This window comes from Epinephelus lanceolatus, chromosome 5, assembly GCF_041903045.1.
Source record: "Epinephelus lanceolatus isolate andai-2023 chromosome 5, ASM4190304v1, whole genome shotgun sequence".
Lineage (NCBI taxonomy): Eukaryota > Metazoa > Chordata > Actinopteri > Perciformes > Serranidae > Epinephelus > Epinephelus lanceolatus.
In genome coordinates, this window is record NC_135738.1 from 19,588,699 (window position 1) to 19,612,202 (window position 23,504).

Genomic DNA, 23,504 nt, shown 5'->3' on the forward strand with positions numbered 1-23,504 from the left:
GCTCTTGGGCCATCTGTTAGGTGAACAGCAACTTTTGTGCCCTCAGCAGAGGAGCTGATGGGCTATAGTATTTAACATAGATCCAAACAACCACTCAAGTTGAACTGGTACTTTATTTTGGACATTTGTCTTTGTTTGGATACAGGACAATTACAAAAATGACGAATGAAAACATGGAACTTTAAGCATACAGTAAACAGGTTGACCTCTTTTTTCAAAGCATGTTAACAGTATAAAATAAAATATTACTAGAGCATAACAAGAAGAAAACATAAAAAGAGATATACAAGGAAATAAAAATAGAAAACACAAAGTATTAGATGGTTAAAGGCATCAACAGGCAATAGTTTAGCTTAGCGCAGGGCATGAAAAAGGCAAACTGGATCAGTCCGACGTTGCTCTGGGCTACGTGGTCACATCTACATGCATCTCAAACAAACAGATTTAGTCGCCTGAGTTTGCAGCACAGCCAGCCTGCTATTTTGCATAAAATTTAAATACTTCAACAACAGATACGTCTCACATATTTCTATGTACGCAGTCGAATAAACATTTAATGTCCTTCATATAATTTTTAAACAAAAAGCTACATCTTTCTCTTTGTGTTATTTAAGTTTGATATACAAATTCAGACTCCTCATCTACAGTACAACTCTTGTTCCATTTAAATGAACAAAGTTTATCACACGTCGCTGCTTCAAAACACTGATTATGAATACGTAGTGTCACAACAATTAAACTGACATGTTTACGTCTCGGTAGTCACGTTTCATTAAGTGCTTTGTGCAAAACAAAAAAAACTAAGAATGTCTATCTTTCCTTCTCTACGCAGACACAGCTGAGGAAAACAGGAGCGCGAGAACTGGGCGATGGCTGACGTGCTTTGTGTAATGGAGCAAACATAGTTCAGTAGGTAGGGGTAGGCTTTCATTAGCGCCGACATGTTGGTAAACAGAGGCACATTAAAAAGGGATCTCTTCACTCTCTCTGGGCTTTTTCGCTTCTCATCTCCAGGAACAGGACTGTCAACAGTCAACATGCACCAGCTGCTGCTGCTGCTCAACAACTGGCCTTTGCAGGACAAAATCTGCCCTTACTCACAGTAATAACAGCTGCACAGATATGTCTTCAAAAAGCTACTTCACGTGTCAGATTCTGGCCTGAAGAAAGTGTTTGGCTGTTGTTAGATTAAAGTAAAATGTTACCAGCCAATTAACTGACAGTGGAGTGAAAACAATTATTTGGTGATGTTGTGTTGCGTCTGTGCTGTGACCTCAATGCAAATAAACAATGCTCACATTTGTTGCAGTAACTGTAAAAATAAAAAGTTGATTATTAACATACAGTATGACACTGGAGCCCTTCATACAGCTGCATATAAGGGAAACACTCATAATAAGCATGCTCCCAGTTTCTGAATGATACCAGCTGTTATTCTAGTGGCAGAAAGAACCAACGGTAAGTGTGTGATATATTAAGGCATCCAGTCTTTGGTTACTCGTAGTGGCACTTAAATAAATAGTCTTATATTCAAACAAGAGGAAGTTGTCTGGTTTAGACACAGTGTATAAGATATTCTCTTTCTTTCTTTCTTTACAGCAAATGTTGATTATCATCAGCACTTTGTTTACAACATAGAGAACTAAGAGCCGTATATATTAGACAGAGGTTTAAATACACGTTTCAGCATGCACGGAAACTTGGTCTTTCACCTGTGTGCATTTTAACTATCAGCAGATTAGTGGAAGAAGGATGGCTGTGAATTGAGGAAACCTCTAGCTCTTTAAATTCTGTGTGTGAGTGTGTGTGTGTGTGTGTGTGTGTGTGTATGTACTGCAAAATCAACAGGCACTACAGCAAAGTGGTGGTCAGTATCATAATACACAAGCAGGGAAATCTACATCACCATGTCCTCCCATCATGCCCAGCTGATTGACCAGCAGCTCGCTGGGCTAGAGACACTCTGACAGCACCTCATGTTTGATAGATGGATAGATCATGGGCGTGCAGGTACAGTCGTTTTGGCCGTTTTGGCTGAGTTGCATTTTCAGCTTCTCCACCTCGTAGTTATGGAGATACTCCTGGACCAGGTAGCGCTCTCTCTTAACTCGGGCCCGCACGTCTGAAGGAACGTCGGGGATCATCCAGGCCACAAAGAATTTGACCGAGAACACGACGTGCTGTGGAGGAAGAAGGCTCACCAGGTTAGTTTCACCTCAAGACGGAGTCAGCAAGAGCTGCAGATAAAGAAAAACTGTATGGGTTTGTATTATATCTGAAAAATATGTGTGTGTGGGAGAACGGGGGTTACTATTAATGTAACAATCATTTACTGTCCAAAGTAAGAATGTGATGTGGTCATTAAGTATTGGTGGAAGCACTGCGGCCTGGTTTTACCTCCATGATGATGATGAAAGCCAGCTTGGCAGCCAGAATATGCCAGAACTGCATGGTGTGGGAGTACCGCTTGTCATGGCCAGGAGGGTAGCGATAATCACGATACCTACAAAAGAGGAACATTTTTAAAGGCTTTGATTCAAGATAGTTTAATGTCATTCTTCAGTCCATTGAGCGAAGGCAAATTAAGTAATAATTACTCCAGTGTTATCTATAAAAATGTATTAAAATTATGAAAAGGCAGTGGTGGAATGTAACTATGTACATGTTCAGTTACTAGTTACTTTGCAGATTCAAATTATCAATACAAACATAATCAACAAATGAATTTTGATGTATTATGTGGATAAAGATAAAACTTACCCAGTAGCATATATCATAAAAAATCAGCTCACTTTTACCAGCTGCAAAATTAAAGTGATGTTCACATGAAATCATCAATAATTCTAATTCATAATACAGTAGCTGATATAATAATCTGAAATTGGTCATTCTGCATAATGAGTACTTTTAATTTTTGTTCTTTGAGTATATTTTGGTGCCAATATTTTAATACTTGTAGTTAAGTGAGATTCTATACTCAGGATGTGTACTAGCACAGTATTTTGTTAGTGTTGTATTTCTACCTTTACTGAGTAAAAGATCTGAATACTTCCTCCACCACTGTGAAGTAGTAAACACAATTTTAACAACACAACATTTAAACTTTTGTGGAGTTAAACACTGAGTTGAGTAAAGTGGTTGTGACACAAGTTCATCTGAGTTGTATTTATGAGGCTTTACTACATTAAAATTCTGAGCTAAAATATAAAAATCTCTATCTTGCAAAAATGTGTCTAGAAGGCACTGGACTATTCTTACCATCATGACCTGACATATCATGTATCAGTGGTGAAAAGTAACAAAGCACATTTACTCAAATACTGTGCTTAAAAGGTTTAACACCACATACATTTGGAATTTTAAATATGTTACGTTCATGGCCAAGGAAAGATAAATAAATATTTGTGAGCATGAACTGCTCTCACAAAGAGAAGTGAATTTCAAACTTATGATGTCCTGGGGCATAAATTCTGGAGCTGCTCCATAGTCAGTGAATGGGAGATTGACCTTGATTACCCACAGAATGTTTCTTTTTTATACCCAAATGATCTTTATCATGTTGTAGTGTTCTCAATTCTGAAACAGGAAATCATATACTCATATACTCAGAACATTCCCCTGGGTGCTCTCAGTGTCATCTATAACATCTTTCACCATTCATTGTCTATAGATCAGCTCCAGACTTTATACCCTATGACATCATAAATTTGAGTTTAACACTTCAGTTTTTGTTCATTTTTACTAACATTTTGGACTATCTTAGACCAAAGTAATAATGCATGAATGTTGAAAATGAGCATAGTTCAGTACAACCTTGAGGTACTTGCATTTTACCTGAGAATTTTATGTTACTTCAGGGCCCGTACACATGCCGCGTCTTTAACTGCCTGTAAAACGCGAGGTCAGATGCTGGGTGCTACTCTTGTGCTGAGTCAGTGCCAACTTACAAGAGCGCAGAGGCAGTTTGTGCCTGACGTTGCTAAGCGACCACATCATAGCCTACTTACCAGAAATCCTGAGTGCAGAGCTGATTTTCTTCCAGACACTGTTTCTTAAGTGTGTTTTAGGCCTAAAATATTGTCCATGGGACAGATGTAGTAAAGCTCTAGGTAGACCTGCACTAAAATGATCAACTTTTCCATACTTCCCACAGACTGATATTTACTGAAGAAGGGAAAGGTATCTGCTGGCTGTGATTGGTTGTTCCTTGTCATATAACATGCGGTGCAAGCTGATGTGTTCCAAAAGTTGAACTCTGTTTATATCAGGGTGCAGCCTTCACACCCTGAAAATCAGGTACTTTGGAACGCTTGTTTGTTACAACAGTGTTGGTCTCACTTTTGAGTGCGCCTTCTGTGCCTCTACTTTGAAAACAATGAATTTGGAGGGTGCAAAAATTGCAGCATGTGTACAGTCCCTTATACTTCAGCTCCACCACATTTCAGAGGGAAGTGTTATGCTTTTTACTCTGGTACTACATTTATTCAACAGCTTAATTTATCAGTTACTTTGATTTTACATACAAAACACATAATCAGTTTATATAAAATGATACATTATAATGGATTAAAGGACCTACACACCCACATAGGTGTTTTCAATATTGTGTCTCATTAGAACTGAGTTTTAGAGTTTTGCAAAACTGAGATTTACATGCAATCACCAAAGTCTGTGTACTAATAAGAGTGATACAATTTTAAAGTATGTGGACCATGGGTGTACAGACTGTGTTTGAACTACTTAACCCAAATTAATAAAACAGTTTGAATTAGCTTCACTCATCCCGCTGCATTTAAGTGTTGCTTACAGTTTAAAGCACCCATGATAATAATTAAGCTAATGTTACATATTTAACACTCTGAGAGGGGGCATTCTCAAAATGAATACTAACATGCTGGTAATAATTCTGTACTTTTTATCTAGTAGACTTTTGACTGGAGGACTTGGTTGAAACAGATTGTTTTTACATGATGGTATTTCTGCTCTAACTTAAGTAAAGAATCTGTGTACTTCCTCCAACACAGTCATATATTAAGATAGAAGTGCAAACATGCCCTACATCTACAATCTGTCTCTCTCATACAGAGTCTTACAGTCACACATACCTGCAGGTAGTGATGGAGTTGTTGAACCAGGATGGACTCTCCCCCTCATCAGGCCTGCTGACTAGTGGTATCTCAGAGATATTAAACACCGACAGGCTGTTGTTTATGTAGCCTTTCATATTCATCTCACTGTCTGGCTGGTAGGCATATATGTACACCAGCCGAGGCATCATGTCAGAGGTGAAGGCCACAATAAACGCCTGAAGAGCAGGGAGAGAAATGAGGAAAACTAGAGATAAAACTGGGAGGATAAGGAGCAGACACAAAGCACACAGATGGAGTCCAGTGCAGCACTCACATTTGTGACCACAGAGAGTATGGCCATCCCATTGAGGATCTCCTGCCAGGCCCCGATGCTGTGGGCCTTTGCTGCCACAGGACGTCTGAACTGTGTGGTGAGCTTCCAGGCATCCACTCTAACCTCGATGATGTTGTTGATTAGTGCCAGCAGGGGTGCCAGGGGGAAGGAGGCGACGAACAGAGTGATGAAACCAAACTGGATCACTAGGACACAGAGAGGAGAGAGGTTAGTGACAGATGGTAGGATGGAAACAGCACCATCTGCAGACTCTAAGAGGACATTGCATCTTTCTAATCTGCCTACACATCTATCCTCAACTATGCTGCAGAATTTTAACAGAAAGTTTGTCTTGGTTTTGCTCTAGGCCTTATCTGAATGAAAATGAGATTCTCTAAAATGGGCTTGACTGGGTGGACAGCAGCCAGGCTTTCAAGAGTCTCTAAATGTTTTTGTTTCGTGTAATGGTTTGACTATGTACTGAATGTTTACCCATTTCCAGGTACTCGTAGAAGAGACCCAGCTGTCCAAAGCCCTGCAAGTCGTGGTCCTGCTCCCAGCGGCTGTACAGACTCTCTGGGTGGTTTCGTGCCTTCCTGCTGCCCCACCAGTTCATCAGCCACCTGAAGGACACAAGGGGGCAATAAAGAGCCATGTAGAAACACAATTCATCCTCCGATAGCCTCATTGGAGGCTGTACTGAATTCTAAACAATAGCTGTAGAGAGCTTCAAAACAAAGCTCAAGCGTTACTAGTAACAATAATGATGGCTCTGTTCTGTTTAAGTTTCCCAGTAAGCTATGACAGGGTGACAAATGACTATGTTTACATGCAGACTAATATTCCACGTTTTTCTGAATATGAAAATATTCCTGAATTTAATACAGGTCATGTAAACAGCATGCTCTATTTTGATATTCCAAATTAGGCCTTATTCTGAAGGTAGCATTTTCAGATTAAGACATGGGATATGTCGGCATTATTCACGTTTGAAGAGCATAATTTAGACATGCATATATCAGGGTTTGCGTCTCAGTTGAGGTTTGTACTGCAGTTTGCGACACAAGGCCTCCTGCCTGTTTACGGTCAGCTCTGAGCAACAAACCGACTAGCCAACAGTTTACAAGGCTGGTGTAAAAATGCATGCTCAAAGGAAAAGCCCACAATTCTTTTCAGAAGGAGAAACACGTACATTAACACATTATGAAAGAGTGGCATATTAACAGGATTCTGGATTTTCAATAAGGCACTGAAGGAATAAAAGAGGGAGGCTGTGTTCACACAAGTCTGCCACCATTTTTGATGTGATAAAAGACATGTTTCAGCTGCGTGTAAACAGGAATATTAGCAGAATATATATTTTCATAAGACATGTAAACAGCTTGGTAGGAATATTGTTTTTTTGGAATAAGGGCAAAAACCAAAACATTCTGTGTATGTAAACGTAGTCAATGAGTAGTCAGCCAACATGCACAAGACCAGCAGCCTGAAACCAAGGCAGCTAAATCAACTTAGCCATAATTAATTGTACTATTTATGCTCCTGCTTTTCCTTCTGTTGCATTTTAAATGTCTTCCTGTCTTTCTTTGAATGTCTAAATCTCATTGATTTGGTGTCTGAATAATGCCATAATACATAATAACTGTTTTTCTGAATTATCTTGCAGGAACTGACAATTAAAAAAAACAAAACCTTACTTTAGCAGAGATTACTAAACATTTATACTATATCCGGAAAAAGATCAGTGATATCATAGTACAAAACAAGGCCCCAGCCCAGGCTGATATATCTGTGAGTCATGTGATGTAGCTGCAAAGCCTGTAAAGAGTGTGTCTATTTAATCTCACTGTATCTTCTCTGTATGCAGATGAATTGTGCTTTGAGTGGTCGGTTCAGTTTGAGTACTCACGGGACCAGAGCCTCCTGGATGTTGCCCCACACTTGTTTACCAGTCATCACAATCACCAGCTGGGTGGTCAACTCAATCAAACAGCCACCAGGGTCACACTGAATGTAAATAGGTTGAGATCAAGGAGAGGTGGGAAGGAAAAACATTAACTCAAATACAGACTCAGTACTTATCTTAAAGAATGTAATGTAGTGTAGTTATATCTAGTACCTCTTCATTCCTCAGCTTGCTGCCAAACATATACTCATATTTTCCAGGATAGCCGACAAACTTGCCCTTAAAGAAAGCCACATAGAAGCAGGAGGAGTAGTAGTTGACAAACTGGAAGAGGAACATCTTCACCGTCAGTTTGTTCTCATACTCCATGTGGGTCTTGGGGATTTCTGCCACGTAGTGAAAGATAATAAAATATATTTAAATGACATAATCCAAAAAAGGAACATATTTGCACACTCATGGATCAATACAAAATGTAAAATGGACATATAAAGACACAGAAGTTTAATAATCTGGCATTCGCTCTCTCGCTCTGACCCTTACCCATGTCAGTGATCCAAACAGCCACTTTCTCATACATGAGGTTGAGGATCATGATGATGACAAAGTTGATGCAGGAGGCGGTGACAGAGGTGGCCAGCTGTGGCGTGATGTAGGGGCCGACCACCTGCAGATGGGAGGTGGGGTTGTCCTTCATGATGCTGGCGAAGGCTGCGTATACCGCCAGGCGGTACGCTATCACCCCAATGATGCAGGCAATGATCAATGAGATCTTCAGGACAGAGACAACAGAGACAACATGAAAGACAAATGCATGGCACAAGACAAAAGTACAGTGAGCGCGTTTACATGGAAGTGAATGACCCAAAGAAACTGGGATACTGTTGCTTGTATATAATTTAAACTAGTTATTGAGGGCCACTGAATACCTGCACAGGTGCAGCTTCAGCCAAGTGATATAACAGAGAAAAAAAAAAAAAAGGCATGAGCGACAGCCTCTCATTTCTGGAGCAATGACGAAACAGACTTTTGTCTTTCAGTAATAAAAGAGGCTGTGTGTCTTCAACCACTGCTCCCGGCTTACAGACACAGTGACAGGCTGGCACCAGTGTGGACGACAGTTTTATAAGAGTAGTGTAGCTGCTTTCAGGAATGACGGGAAGTGAGTAACTATGTAGTGCGTCTGTGTGCAGTTGAGAAAAAAAAAGAAAAGAGGCAGCTGCTCAGGGCAGACAGCTGTTTCCGATCAGAGCAGAGAAGAAATTAGCAATGTAGTGTTCAAGTGTTAGCCTAGTAAATGTACTGTACAGCGTGGTGTTTAATATTTCATGTCGCTCTCATCTCCTATTGTTGATTTGTTTTTGTAAACATCGCAGTGCCTGTGCAAATGGACTGCAGTAATTAGCAACCGAGTTACTGGTATTGTTCATGTATGTGGGAAATATAAATAACCCGATTTTTCTGTCCTCATGTAAATACAGTATCCTGAATTTGATCATAACCTCGATAAGTCTCATAAATGGGTTATTCATGTCCATGTAACCACACTCAATGAGAACACAACACCAATCCTGATGCAAGTGCAAAAACCAAAACACATAGACACATGTATAAAGCATGGTGAATTATTGCCAACAAAGATGTTAGGAGTAACTGTTATGTTTGAAGTGTGCACACACGCCACCTTTAACAGAAATATACCTTAATCCTTACATTAGCTCTTTCACATGTTGCATATTTTTAAAAACAACAGTCCACAGCAGTTATTAAATCTGGGCCAGTATGTTTAAAGCTGCGACTCTTTGGTCTTAAATGGGTCACATTTCTGAGAATGACATGATTTTGTCCGTATTTTTAGGATTTAGTGCCACGAATAAACAAGTATTCTGACTTGGTCTCAGCTCCAAATTATTTAAGAAAGCTCAGTCTCTTAAAAGTTTTAAACATAATGGCCCTGGTGACATGATATTAGTGATTATGGTGGACAGTTTGATGGGAAAGACAAAAAGACACAAGGTGGAGGAACAGGTGGAGGATGATAGCCATTTAGATTCATCAAGTGTACCAAAAATTCAAATGCTCACCCATAACAGGACGGTGGCTCCAGACAGACATGAGCGTGCACACTTGCTTGTTATAGGTAAGTATGGCTCCATTTCCTACATCATGAGCAAGCAAAGCATGAACACAGGAGTCAGTCACCCTTTGTTATATCCTGAAAAGACAGATCTAAAAGGCCAGGTTCCTTTAATTATCACTGGCCTCAGATGCGAGGCAGAGGGAGGTCGCCCAATCACAGCTCTATGTGCATAGGTGTTCCAGATCGAGTCCAATTCTTTCATCTAGTGGTCTCCTAGTGAAGCCAGCCTTTCAAGAGACTGATCTACCAGACAAACAGTAATGCAGTACAGAGAGAAACTCATGCCTCTGAGTCTTTCCAGAAATGTCTATTATCCACACAAACTGCACCACACCAAAAACCTCTTTCCAACCAATGTGGCATTCCATGTTAAGTGCCACCCTTACCCAGAGTAAGACGGTGGCCCAGCAGAGCAACAACTTCCCCATTATATCTGAAGGAGTCCTGTCAAGAACCCACTCCATTTCCTAAAGACGGGGGATGTGGTCAAGGTAAATTACAGCACCCTGTTTCTGTTAATATCACACATCTGTGTCTGTCACTATCACTAACATGTATTCCAGATTCCCTGAAAACACAGTTGGTCAATTTTACTCAGTAATATTGTTCTTAATCAAAGAGCCTCCATTCAAACCTGTTATTAGTCCAGGAACTGGCCTAATGAATGACTGCAACCAACTCAGTTATCCAGTAATACAACAGATAATGTAGTCTGTCCGATCCTGCCATACAGTATGTGTCTGGCAAAGCCTCATGGAAGCTACACAGACTTGAAGCAGTATATTGGAACAGTATTATACAGCATATTAGTATTTCATGAGCACACAAACACCTGAGTGATGCGGTTCAGCTTGCGGTTGGTGCACTTGGTCTCGTACTCTGGCCGAAGCTGCAGTTGCTGTTGCTCTTCCTCAAAGTCGACCAGATCCCACTCGTATTCGAGACGAGCCTGCCGCCTCTTCCAGAACTCCAGAAACAGCGTCACTGCAGAGCACACGACCCATGAATTTATTTTTTCAGTGCTCTGACCCCCACAGTTCACCACAATTACATAGGTGTGGTGGCAGAAGTGTCAGATTTCAGCACCTCAATGAACAAAAGCAAGTGAGAAAATATTTTTTTCTGATTTGGGTGAATAGGTTGTTTGAATACAGAGTGAGCAACAATGAATTTAAATGACATAACAGCTCATCAGCTCCCACTAGGTGGTGCACTGTGTTAGAAAATACAAAAGGCAGAAAGCAGACATTTTTACTCACCCCAAATCCCCATAAATATGGCAAAAAACACTGTTGCCACGTTGTCAAACAGGTGTGATTGCTGAAAAAAGAACACATTTGAGAAATAAAGTGAGACAATGAAAAACGAACACCCTTTCCATAGATTGTTTGCAATCATGCAATCTGGAAATCCATCGGTAAAAAAAAAAAAAAATCTTCCAGAACCTGTCTTGAGAGATTAGCAATCATGTGACTATTACAATGCTTGAAATTCAGATGGTGGGCAGGAAGTGAAGTGTTGGATGTGATCCATACAAAATGAAAAAAATTGATTTCTCCCACAACTTGACGAGTTTGCCCAGTGTGGACATGATTGTTGTTACAAATTACCTCGTCCTCCAGAGGTCCTAATGTTACTAATGTTACATGGTGGAAGTCTACAAGAATTTAGTAGACTATAACTGTTTTGTGTGCAGTTGGGTCCATAAAGTTTTGGCCAGGTGCATAAATGTGCTTCAGTATAACTGTCTTTCATATTTCAACTCTGCACATGGATGCACCACTGTCAGGTGCAGTTCTGTTTTCTACCCACGACGTCAACTGTTTCCCTGGTAAATGCCATTAAAATCTGGGTCGTGGCTAAAAACACAGAGAAACTGTCACAGCACATTGTAATTGCATCCAACTCGAGGTGTGTTTAACACAATGCTTTAACGTTAGTGTCTCACATTAGTTGACTTCACTCCTCCAGAATGACAGCTGCTGTTTCTCAGTGAGCACTGTTTTTTGCTTCTCCCCTTTACATCCTACTATTTTCGTCTCTTAAAGTGGCCCTTGTTTTTTCCCAATTTTCTGGATTCTAACAGCTGTAAACAGCACAAACTGTAGGCATTTGTGCAGTGTTAGTAGTCTTTGCCTTCAGTTGCCTGCCCTTCATCTCCATCCATCATTCACAAAGCCCGGATGTCTCACCCATGAGGAGTTGCACGTTGAGTTGAGTTTCCAGTAGCCACATTTCTTGTCACACAGTGGGCACATGACGATATTGCCTCCAATATCCGGACTACATATTTCTTTACTGAAGAGAAGCAAGAGTAATTTATTAACAACAGGAACAATACCTGATATTATAGTGACATTCAACAAAACGGGCTAGTATTCTTGATTTAAAAATCACCTCCACTCATTGTCATCGTAGGTGAGGAATCCGTAGATGAAACAAATTGTTCCAACTATTGCAGCAAACAACAGCATCTCAGTGTAAAAGCCCAGCCAGGCAAAATAAATACCTATCTTCTCTCCATAATACTTCCTGTTAAAGGGAAAAACAACATTTTTTAATTAAATTCTTTTAGTCCATGTTAAATAAACACATCAGGTATGTTAACTTTGTCTTCGAGTCTTGCCTTATAAGATTGAGGGGCTGCTCCTTGAAGAAACAGAAGAATCTGGCCCAGTGTTTGTAGAGACTGTATCTCTCACTTTCGCAGTTTGCATCTCTTGATCTTGTCCAGTATCTACACTGCACGCACACAGAAGACACAGTCACATTCATAGCGTTACTGCAAAATTATTAATCCATGCGATGCAACATGCAACGCTGCTTCAAACACGATGAGTGCACCTTCCATTATAGGCTTTTCCAATGAGAAAAAAGTGCAAAAAGTTCACTAAGAGAAACTCACATCGTGCAGGGGGAAGGCAGCAGTGTAGGTGCCATTGTTGAGTAACCTCTTGATCCCTTTTTTGTCTTTATCTCCACATTCATCCCTGTAGTACGAGCAGCGAGACAGGATGTAGTTGACCTGGGCAGAAGGAGAAATGGAATGATGTAGTTTCGCTGGATAAAAACAGAATGATGAAATTGCTTCTGTATCACAAGAGTTTAAGATAATGGACATTCAATTCCTCACAATAGACATAACCTACTAAATCTGAAGGTTAGTCATTTAATAAGCCTTTTTAAAAATGTAACATGAGAAGGCTTTCACACAGAACTACAGCATACCGCAGCATTTAATATAGCAAATTCAGATTTGATCTAAATTTTGATTAAATGTTTTAATTTGATGGTCACAAACAAGATAAAAAAAGTCACAGTCAAAGCATCCTTACTATCCTGTTGCGAGTAGAAGGCGGGAAGAATGTGTCCTTGTCGTCGATAAGGAAGAAGTCAGACTTGCTCTTGTCGAAGGAAGCTGTGAAATAGTCTGGCTCAGGGTGCATGATGTGCTCCGGCAGACGAAAGGGGGTGGACAGCCAGTTCATGGGCATCTCACTGTTCTCTGGGATGTCGTTGGCCTTGAATGGCACCTTGATCTTCAGCACATCTGCGTAGGTGGCCAACACTTCCCATGGAGCGTGGATCTTCACAAAATAAGTCTTTCCATCCTCTGACTCCTGATGATAATGGCAGTGAGACAGGTATCACAGATAATGAGTGTGGGGCTACTGATGCATGAACAAAAGAACATTATTCAGTGTTAAAAGGAGATCCATGTGTTTCATGTAAAAGACCCACAGACACTTCTGTACTGGTTTATTGTTTTACCATTGTTTTATCTTTGTAAAAACAAGAAAAAAACTAAATCAACACAACACAGATATGTAATATGATATACACACTCATACTGTATACACTTAATTTCCCTTTACATTAGACATAACCAAATCAATAAGTGGACGCTCTTACCGATTTATCTTCTGTCTCCAGCTCCAGGCCGACATTCACTAGATTGGCTTCGTACACCTTCCTCCTCTCCTTTAGAAGAAAACAAAGCATATATACATATTAGCTTTATAAAAGTTTAACTTCTATACTGCCATTGTACAACAGTTAAATCTACTGTACAAAAAAATTAAGTACACACAGACTTTGTGAGGAAAAAATTATCCACAAAAGCTTGAAAGAAAAGCGCATAAATACTGGGAAAACTACACATAAAAAAGGTGAGTAGCAAATATTTAAGACTGTTAAATGTAGAGTCACATTTAGTGCAGCAGGTGTAAAAACATTCACACAACTACTGTTTTAACCAGTGTGGCAGGGTATGAAATAAACACCAAGTGCCAAATGCGAACAGATTCTCCATTTTGCACATAAATCTTGAAAGGCTATCTTCCACAGTGGCTGGTAAATGTTTGTACCAAATGAGTAAATAACTACGCTGACAGTTTCTCCTGCATTTTTTCCAGCTACTCCACTAAACTATGATTTGCTGCTGGTCAGGACTCTGTCAGGAGCAGGAGGCCAGACTTCACAGACCGTGCAAAGAAGAGGGGGATTGCGGTCAAGCATGAGGAGCCTGATGAGGAGGTTTAAGTTCATTGACTGGAAAAGCATCAGAGAGATTAACAAATACTCAAGCACATTTAAAAGCAAATACTTTAATAGAATTTTGAGATCAAGGCTTGTTGAGTTGTATTCAGGCTTTAAATGATAAACCGTTCATCAATATAATTAAATGATTTTGCTTCAAATTTTGCTCTGGCCTCTTCTTCGAATTTGTATTCAATAAAATATCTTCTTATTGAACATGACAATTATATTATCATGTGACACAAAAAGGCAATGATGTGGGCCAGTACAAAATATGTTTTGCCAGTGGATTTTTTCATCTACCAGTCCCCTTGCCCAGTATTGCAGCAAAAAAAAAAATCTCTGTGGCCCCAAAAAGCATTTACCCATAGACCACCAATATAAAAGAGACGTCTGTAAAGCTGTTGACAGGACCCCTCTAACTGCAAACAAGGTCAATCATGACCCTTTGTACTACTATGAATCGAACTATGAGAAAAACGTCTTAAAAATCTGTGATGTCACCACAATGTAAAGTCTATAAGCTGAGTGAGAACTTGCGGGCGGGGCCAGTGGGAGTAACACTACTGTGCATGTTCAGTGAGCCGCATACCTTGGAAGTAAACCCAAAAGTTTTTTGCCGTATGCTCCTGGCAAGCAACTCCATTGGAACAAATAGGCACCATCTTGAGATCCAGTATTTAGGTGTTATTATACATCCATGGGATAAAGCCCTGTCAGTTAGCTCAGTACGTTAAATAGCAGCACTCACTAAATGCAACATGTAACATTCCCACATAGCACTTGGAATTAGGTTTATTGTTTTCAGAAATAAGCACATAGGAAAGTTTTGTCTATATCAAAAATTGACAGCCCAAAAAAAATACTCCTTGTTAGAGCTGAAATTTACGGTCGCATTTTACAACACGTGTGGATAAAACACAGGAAGTAGCCACCTGTTTGCCCTTCCTCATACAGTGGAAAAAATTCTGATTTCCTGACCAGGCCAGAGGTCTGAGTGTTGACTCACGGATGAGGCTGGGGGTAAAAAGTGAGTCAGCTGTGACAAACTGCCTCATACCCAAATGCTAACACAGACATGTGAAGACTAACAGCTCAGTATCAAACACTGGTCTTCCAGCACTCCACAGCTGATAAAGAGACGAGCTTGAAAAACAAATCTGGCCAACAACAGTATGGAAATGTACTTCAAGGTTGATTTACTTAAGAAAAAGAGCTGGAAAGCCTGAGTGACCTTCTTAGAAAATTCCTTGAGAGGATTACAGAACAAGCTGAGCTGAACAGTTTATCTAACTTTATCAGTGTTGTGGCATTTAGGGTATGCTGGTGACACTCACTGCGAACTCCAAGGATATCCTGTGAGAATCCGTTCTTATTGTTTAAATAAAGAAGTGGAAATAACACCAGCTGCTCTTTTGTGTTATATTTTAGGATTTCAATATATTTAGTTCTGTGAATACAACATTAACGACGAAAAACATTCATCAAGAACATCAGTTAATACAAACACACACAGCACTTGCAGTTAGTGACTTTGGGAAATATACTGAACATACAGTACCTATAAAGTTGTTTCTTACCTGTTTCCTTTCATCATCTTTATCGTCAACATAGGACAGGACAAAGTCAATCCTGCGCAATCCATCACGAAAGAACACAGAGTCTTTACTGTGTTGTTGTTTGTCAATCTATAACGAGATAAAACAAAGATCACAACATTTAGAAACACATATACATGGGTACAGGATCAGATCAGCACGCCTTTAGATGCACTCAGCACAGCAGAAAAGACAGTCAAACTATGTCAGTGGCAGCAAAAACCCAAAGAACAAGGCTTCAACATCACATCACACTTGACTGCTTGTCTAAAACAACAAAAATACTGATTGGCATATTTTCACTCCAAACACAAATATCATGCTACTGTAAATGGAGGGCATCTTCTAAGGCTAAGATGTTTCATACGCTTGTGTCCACTTATAGGATTTACCAAAGATGAGAACATGCTTTTGAAGGGATCTTTGTCGCATCACAGACTTAAATCCTGAAAGATATCCATGATATAAATGCTTTAATTTCAGGCATCTGTCAACTCATTTCACACAACCTTCAGGGTACATAATATAGCAGAGGATATGTGAAGAGGACTACAAATTCAACACCATTCTCTACACAACAGGAACATCCAACAACTAAATCAGGCTTAACACTCCAACATTATTGGAGTTTATATGGTTTTCTGCAAATTTTGTAAATCCATATTGTCTGAAAACATCCACATTGGTGGCTAAGGAAATTCCAAACATGTGCTTGCCAGCAAATGCTAGCTCTTCAGTGTCTGTCTCCTGAGCAGCCACAGGGCTGCATTTAAATGAACTACACAGGAATGCTTTAAGGGAGGAAAGGAAGGCATGACTGCTTGCTGCTAGTGCCGCTTCAGCTGTTCAGAAAGCTAAAAATAACCATGTACCAGTTACTTCTGTCATCACTACAGTAGCTTCCTACACTGGACTGCAGACAATTCAGAGAACTCATTAACATGTAGCACCACAAAAACTACAACATAGCACTGGTCTCTGTAGTTCCCACAAAGCTGGCCCTCTCCGTAAGCACAGCACTGTGGGGGTAGGGAGGAAAGGAAGAGCACTTTACCTCCATGGTACACTCCCTTTATGGTTATGATGCATCAGCAGAAAGGCCGGCTGCCTGGTTGAGCAAAATTGACTTTCTCCAGGGAGCACAGTCCAGCCCTGAATTCACTGCTTCTCATACATAGAGAGGACGCCTAGAGATGACATCAGCATGGGGAGACATAGCGGCTGCCAGCTAGCTAGCTAATGTAATAAGAGCACAGCATCAGGGGAGGTGGTATCACTGTACTGCACAACACTGACCATCAGTGTCCCTCAGACATGTTGTCTAATATTTCAGATAACCAGTGAAGTATCAGCTGAAAAGATGACTGACCACATGAAGAAATCTGCACTGATAAGAGTGAGCTACAGAAAACCAAAACTGATGACTGGTGCATAATCCCCTCAGTCTGACTTGACTGTTTGAAGCTAATCAATAAACAAATCTGGACAGGTTACCACAATGGCGAACAAAGTGCAGATGGGACACTATCTATGTAAATTGCCTCAGGCATATAGTGATATACTGTAAGTAAGACAGCTGTTTTTAGCTCTACAGCTGGACCTACCTCCCTGGTTCCTACTGTACTAACTGCGTCTACACTTTTTTACGGTTTTCTCATCTCAAATTATGCATACGTTCTAACCACTGGTCTGCATTACCTCCCAGACTAGGTTGGACCATGTTGACCATGGCAGGGTGGTTGCTTTCTTTAACCGGGACGTCGCTGGAAAAGCTCTCTAATTTGCTGTAATTACAGATCAGCCATATGGAATCAGTGCATCTGCTGGGAGCTCCTTCTGCTTAGTGAAGCTGGTAGAGGCCACAGAGCTCTATACATTTACCAGCTTAGCCCTAACTACCGGGTGTTTGAACATGCGTATGTCTTTCATCTTAATTAAGGAGGGTAAATGTAGAACATAGAGTTAGATAAATAGGCTACTAGTTTAAGGGAGGAGTTTCTTTTTAAATATTATTTTCAAAGCATTTCGTTTTTTGTGGGCCAAAAGGGTTTTGAACAGAACTTCTAGGAAACTGGTCATCTCTTTTAAATACACTACAGCTGCTAAACTGTGTCATAATGAATAATCATCTCTCCACCCTAGGCCTCTCACGTCTAGCATCATCTTCTACACTTTAACATCATGTTAAGTCTTAAATGCAATCTGATATTAGTGCCAGAAAAACCCTGTGGCAAGGGTGCAATTCTCTTCTCCCCTGCTGCCCCATATTACTTGAACAATATCAAGGATTGTTTTTCCAAAGAACATAGTTCTGTGGTTGTTAGTAAATGGATGCCTCTATATCTCTGGATTATAGCTTTATTTCATTGTTGCAATCCTCAGGCTTGTTTTAAGCACAGAGAAAATTGTGTTTTTCTTCAGAGCTAAAAATGGAAAAATGAATACTCCGATTCCCAGATCTGCAGAAAGAACTGTGTCTAGTTCAGCCTCCGAAAAAGTTCAGAGTGATAACCCTGCTGGAAGGCTGCACAGCTGAAACTGCAGGACTGTAGGAGGAGAACCATACACTCAGCTTTTATCTCCCTTCCTCATTATAGAGGCAAGTCATAGATGTAGTGCAGCTGCCTCCCCTCTAAAACGGCTTGATGTGATCTTCAACTTGGCTAAATCGTAGCCTTTAGTTCGAGGGAGCCATTAAGCTTATTGCAGGGTTATTTTTCCTTTAAGATTAGCCACCATTAACAAGCAATGATTAGCAATAATTCCACTTTCCATTAAAATGGGTTACACAATAATAAAGACCACGTTTTAGAGGTTTCGAAAGTAGAAGCCTACAGTACATTACTGTATATGGTTAGCCACAGCAAAGTTCAGCCCTGTCATAAGCAAAGGGCAGGGTCATGATTACAGTATTGACTGTATACCTTTAAAGCATATGAACACACATAAATGCAGACACACAAAAACAGCGAGGCAAATGACAAATACGATGTACAGTGCATGTGCAAGTCTGCATGTGTGAGTGCAAGTGTGCACTTTCTAATTATGCTGTAACACCACCAGGCTGTTGATTTCTCTTCAGTGAAGCGGACGATAATCGCAGGTGAGCAAAGCAAAGTGAAAAGACCTTTTCCATTTTTAATGAACTCGTACGATGCATCAACACATAGCTCATGCCAGCATATTTCCATTACTCTCTGCAGAAAAAAAAACATGCTCTCCAGAAGAAAACATCAGCTCTCTACCAGGAAGAGTATATTGATTTCAACTCTGATGTCCAAGCCTCACTGAACATCTAATGTCGGTGGAGAAACTCAATACTGTATAGACATTTCTCAAGAAGGAAATAAAGGCTGGCAGACAGACATATGCATAAAGTTGCATCACATCACAAGCCTGTTTTACCATGCCATACCCTGGAACGAAACTTCAGGAATAGTGCCCTCTTTCTCGCCAGCTGTGGAGGAACCGAGTGGATAGTGAGGGAAAGCCTAACAACACGACAGATTAAAGAACATACAGCTAAAACTGTAGCAGCACCCTTACAGAAGGGATCAAAATGTCACTCCACACTTACAGATTATGTCAAGAAACACTTCACAGCACTCTGAAAACCACTAAATGTTATAAGTCAGGCAAAGTCAGAGTCAGGTCTTGCTCAGTTACAGACTTGAGTTTGAAGATGATGTGAGATGACACAAACACGCAGACACTGACACTGCAGCATGCATCTGTGTCCTTGACTGGCGTCTTACCCCAGTTAAAGCATTAATTCGCTCTAAGGTCTGATCCTCAAACTTTGGACTGTCGCTGTGGTCAGAGGCGGCCAAGGAGGCCAGGCTGGTGTTGAGAGACTCACAGGTCTCAACACACACATCAGGCCTTAAAGGAGACTTTAAGTACAGTGTGAGAGTAGGGAGAGAATAGACAGGAGTATAAGGGTTATCTCTGACTCCCTCATGGCATTTACAGGTTGTAAACTATTAAGATTGTATTGGAAACATGCATGTAATCTCAAAACTGAGTCTATGAGTTTTGTCCTCCATTAAAACCCACAAGATTAACTCTTCAACCACATATTGGCTGTTGATGACTGGTGGTGGTATTTACAAAAAGAAAATCAGTGTGACTGATGGGGAAATCTCAAGCATTTTACTTGTGCACACATTTCCTGCCACCACGCTTAGAGGTGGTAAGCTGGGGGTGAAGATATGCTAGTGTCAAAAAGAAATCTTTCATGTATCGGTCTTGGAAAGCTAAATATTAACAAAAAAGAGGGGTACATCTTCATATATTTAAATAGCTGGTACAAATTCAAATCATTCATATATTTACAATATATTCCGAGGCATTTGAAATGTATGTATGTATGATGTATGTATGATGTGTATGTATGATGACATGGGATGTGAAGAAATTACTATTTGGAATTTGTATGTAAAGAAACTCTCTCAGACTGTCCACAATCAAGGCAAAAGAAGTTCCTTTACAGAAACATCTGTATGAATGTGCTGTGTGAGTGTAAGCATGTGGTGGCGAGTTTGGTGTTTACCTCTGACTGTCCCTGCTGGAAGGATCCTGTGCTGGATGAGGGGTGTTGGTTGTAGCCATTGATATCGTCTGCAAAACAGTAACCATTGTAAAAATAACGATTAGTGAATCTCAGACAGGCAGGTTGGTGGCAGTAAAGTTAAGTTTCAGGCATATGAACAGCTGCCTCAGTTAGGAGAGGCGCACTGACAGGCGGCCAATGTTGTGGTCTATATTTGTACAGCATTTTGTGGCAGCGCTCCCACAGGCCAGACAGCATGACTTAACTGGATCACTGGGAGAGAATACAACCAGCCATGTTGCTGGGCTGTGACTCTACCGCTACAGGAGGGACGGCAGGATATGAGACCAAGAAGTTTGGTAAACCCCCTCAACGTGATTGAAGCTGCATGCGTTATGACACATGGGTTTAACCATGCTGAAGTTCTGCTTTCACCTGCTATTTATTGTCTCTCAAATGCAATTACAGCCTCCCATTCATTGTGATAAAGAGATTTACATAAACAAATAGCAGGGCAGATGGAAAAGCAGGGAAAACATGAAGCGCTGCTGGCACTAGTACCGTCAAAAAAATGAAGCAAAAGGTTTCAGTCTCTTTGTCTGTGTTTAAACAGAAATGCAACCGTCCTAATTGATGGTCTCTCTGGGGTTATATTTAGTCTGGACTCAACACAGAAAATGTGCTTACACTGACCTGAAACAAGCTTTCGAACCTTGTAATATGTAAACCTTCTCTGTCTCGATGTTATTACACTCCAAGTCAGCAAAGTATAAGTTAGTGGTTCAAAACTAAAATAAATTACATTTTCCATAACTGGAAGCCAACAGCTTTCCCCACTGGTGACTTTTGCTTTTTTACTTTGTTGGACTAAATCACTGTTCTTCACTTTTTTCACTTCTCTTAAATCACAAGGCTCTAGATAGTGGCTCACAGTAACAATGCAGCAACTAAAATAAATGTAATTGGTAGTTATTTGTTATCTAGACTATGAAAATCAAGCTTGCTGTTAACATTTGCATACACCCCATGCTTATTTTTTTACCAATGTATTGAGTTAAGGCAGGATGTGGAAGAATAGGGGCTGTAATTCACCAGCAGTGACCTCTTGAAGAATCCTTAACAATCAGTTGAGGCCATACAGTACAAACTGCAGCAGATTTAAAGCTATAACACATAGCTACTCTTTTATGACAGACTTTTATGGTGTTTTTAACAACTTCATATCCAACTTCTTGTTTCATCTTCCTTAAAAACAGTTATGATATTGACTGACTACACTGCTGTCATTTATTCCAAAATATATTTCTATCACAACACATGAGAATGCCTCTCAAACAGCTGAACATATTTTTGCACAGTAGGACGTAGTATTAGAGCACTCAGTGTTCACCACTCAGCTAAGCCAACAGTCTTTTCCCACCTAGCTAAGAAGCCTCCACAGTTAAGGCTTTGTTCAAGACAGAGCAGCTGATCACAGTGGAAATGCCACAAGGCAGCTTCTGTCTCTTTATTTTATTACCGCAGCAACCCAACAGACTACAGATTCCAGTCCTTGTATACATCAATTATTTACACAAGGAAAGTTATCTGCAACTCAGCTGTACTGATAATAAAGGGGAAATCCTGCTGAATCCTAAAACAGCGAAGCAAAGCTGTAACTGTAATTTCAGCAGCCCCACTTTTAACTTTGTTATTTGTATATAAACACAGTGGGTGGATTTATCTGGCTTCCTGTAACAGGGAAACCTTTGGTCGCCTTTCACATTTAGTGTTTTTTTTCGGGGAGCTGTGAGTGTGATTTGTGGTATACACTGCTTGCGTTGTCATCTCAGCACACCATAAATACACAACACCTATCCAACTGTAACTATAGTTCATGATCCTGCTGTAATCTGCTATAATACCAGTATGATTCTTTGTATGCTGCAGATGAAACACAACAGGGTTACATTGACTCATACAGATAAGGGTCCTGGAGAGCATCCAGGGTGAATCATCAGCCATTCACTGACACCATAAATGGCTAAAAAACACAATCCACTGAGCGTTGCTTAAAATTCACATTTAGCCAGGAGCAGAGCAGGGTTTGGGGTTTGTGCTGGTGGATGAAGTGGCGCCTGAAAGTGACAAAGTGTTTCCAGTAAGCAGGCCAGCTGTCAGAGGCTGGCTGGCTGGCTATAAGTCACTGCTGCTCCAATAGAAAGTACAGAGACGAAGGGAAAATGTGCAGGGAGGGTACATTTTAAAATAGTTCAGCAAATGTTACTCAGATTATTATCAAAAAATCCTGTGTATAGGTGAAGATGGTAAAGATTGTTATTAGTGGCACAATGACTTGCAAGTTGTCCAGGAAGGACATGTCAACATACACCTGTCAGAGACATGAATCTAATTTTAAATGTGCTGTTTACCTTTGTTGTTACCTGAGGAACGCTATGGTAATGTTATGTTGTTATATGTAAGGTTTCAGTTCCTGTAAGCTATTTGTACACTATGTTTATATAGAGTAATGTTTCAAAGATTGGAGTTTTAGTGTTTCACATGTTTAGTAGTCCTCGAAAAGTTTAACCTATTTTTAAAGGCTTCACAGACTGGGGAACACCAGCCTCAGTTTAGTCCTAATTGATTTCCCAGTAGGAAGGTTTCTCAGCACTAATGAAGCACAACACATTAACTTCATAGCAACATTTTGAGTGTATGCAGCTTGAAGGCAGACTGGCTGGCGTTTAGCTACTCACCATTGAAAGAGTCTGTCGGGCTCATCTCAATCAAACTGTCCCCTCCCGCTTTCCCCGTTATTCGGTGCATGTTGAGTCTCTAGTGTACCCAAGACGTGTTTATCGGTCCTCATGTACGCCGAGATATCCCCAGCCAGACGGTTTCTGTCCTGCCTTCCCACGCTTGAACTCCGACCCGTCCTCCTTCACAGTCGTCCTCTTCAGAGACGCCTCAGCTAGTCCACCAGGCTGCTCACCAGGCTGCCCTGCTTCACCCTCTGACCGCCGACTGCTGCATCACCTCAGCATGGAGGGAGGGTACAGGAGGGGAGTGGCTCCACACACCACAAGCCAATGAGCCTGGGGGTAAACAAATACTGTAATTACACAAAGGTCGACATTCTAGGTACGTAAAACTAAACGAACACAAATGGATAGTCTCAATTTAAAACATTAACCTACTTAACAGAAGCTAAATTATACAGAAGCTAACGTTAGCTAACGGACAAGTTGAAGGCTCTCCTCTATGAACTTCATTAGTCTTCAAAACAACTAGGAGTCTATGTTTACACTTCAGTGGCCTATATTTACCTTGACAGTTAGGAAAGGAAACAAATACCTCGTCTGGGCTTGAAAAGTCGTATTTTTT

General features: G+C 40.5%; 1 protein-coding gene across 4 annotated transcripts; it reads right to left on the reverse strand.

The window, feature by feature from the left end:
* Window positions 1-94: 94 nt before the first annotated feature.
* On the reverse strand, window positions 95-23,158 carry ano5a (anoctamin 5a). Of its 4 annotated transcripts, none has more exons than XM_033634280.2 (22): window positions 22,877-23,157; window positions 20,139-20,206; window positions 19,342-19,479; window positions 19,002-19,043; window positions 15,569-15,676; window positions 13,362-13,430; window positions 12,785-13,069; window positions 12,355-12,474; window positions 12,076-12,191; window positions 11,847-11,981; window positions 11,642-11,747; window positions 10,709-10,769; window positions 10,282-10,433; window positions 9,394-9,468; window positions 7,853-8,081; window positions 7,523-7,695; window positions 7,313-7,410; window positions 5,896-6,026; window positions 5,404-5,609; window positions 5,106-5,305; window positions 2,398-2,503; window positions 95-2,180 (listed from the first exon to the last, which is right to left on the reverse strand). In XM_033634280.2, the coding sequence occupies exons 1-22, from the start codon at window positions 22,944-22,946 to the stop codon at window positions 1,953-1,955; spliced, it is 2,916 nt and encodes a 971-aa protein (XP_033490171.1). In that variant the 5' UTR covers window positions 22,947-23,157; the 3' UTR covers window positions 95-1,952. The 4 variants fall into 4 exon arrangements, with proteins under 4 accessions (XP_033490171.1, XP_033490170.1, XP_078023963.1 ...); XM_033634279.2 differs by lacking the exon at window positions 9,394-9,468 and adding an exon at window positions 9,836-9,916; XM_078167837.1 differs by lacking the exons at window positions 9,394-9,468; window positions 19,002-19,043 and adding an exon at window positions 9,836-9,916 and having other exon boundaries at window positions 22,877-23,158.
* Window positions 23,159-23,504: the final 346 nt, after the last annotated feature.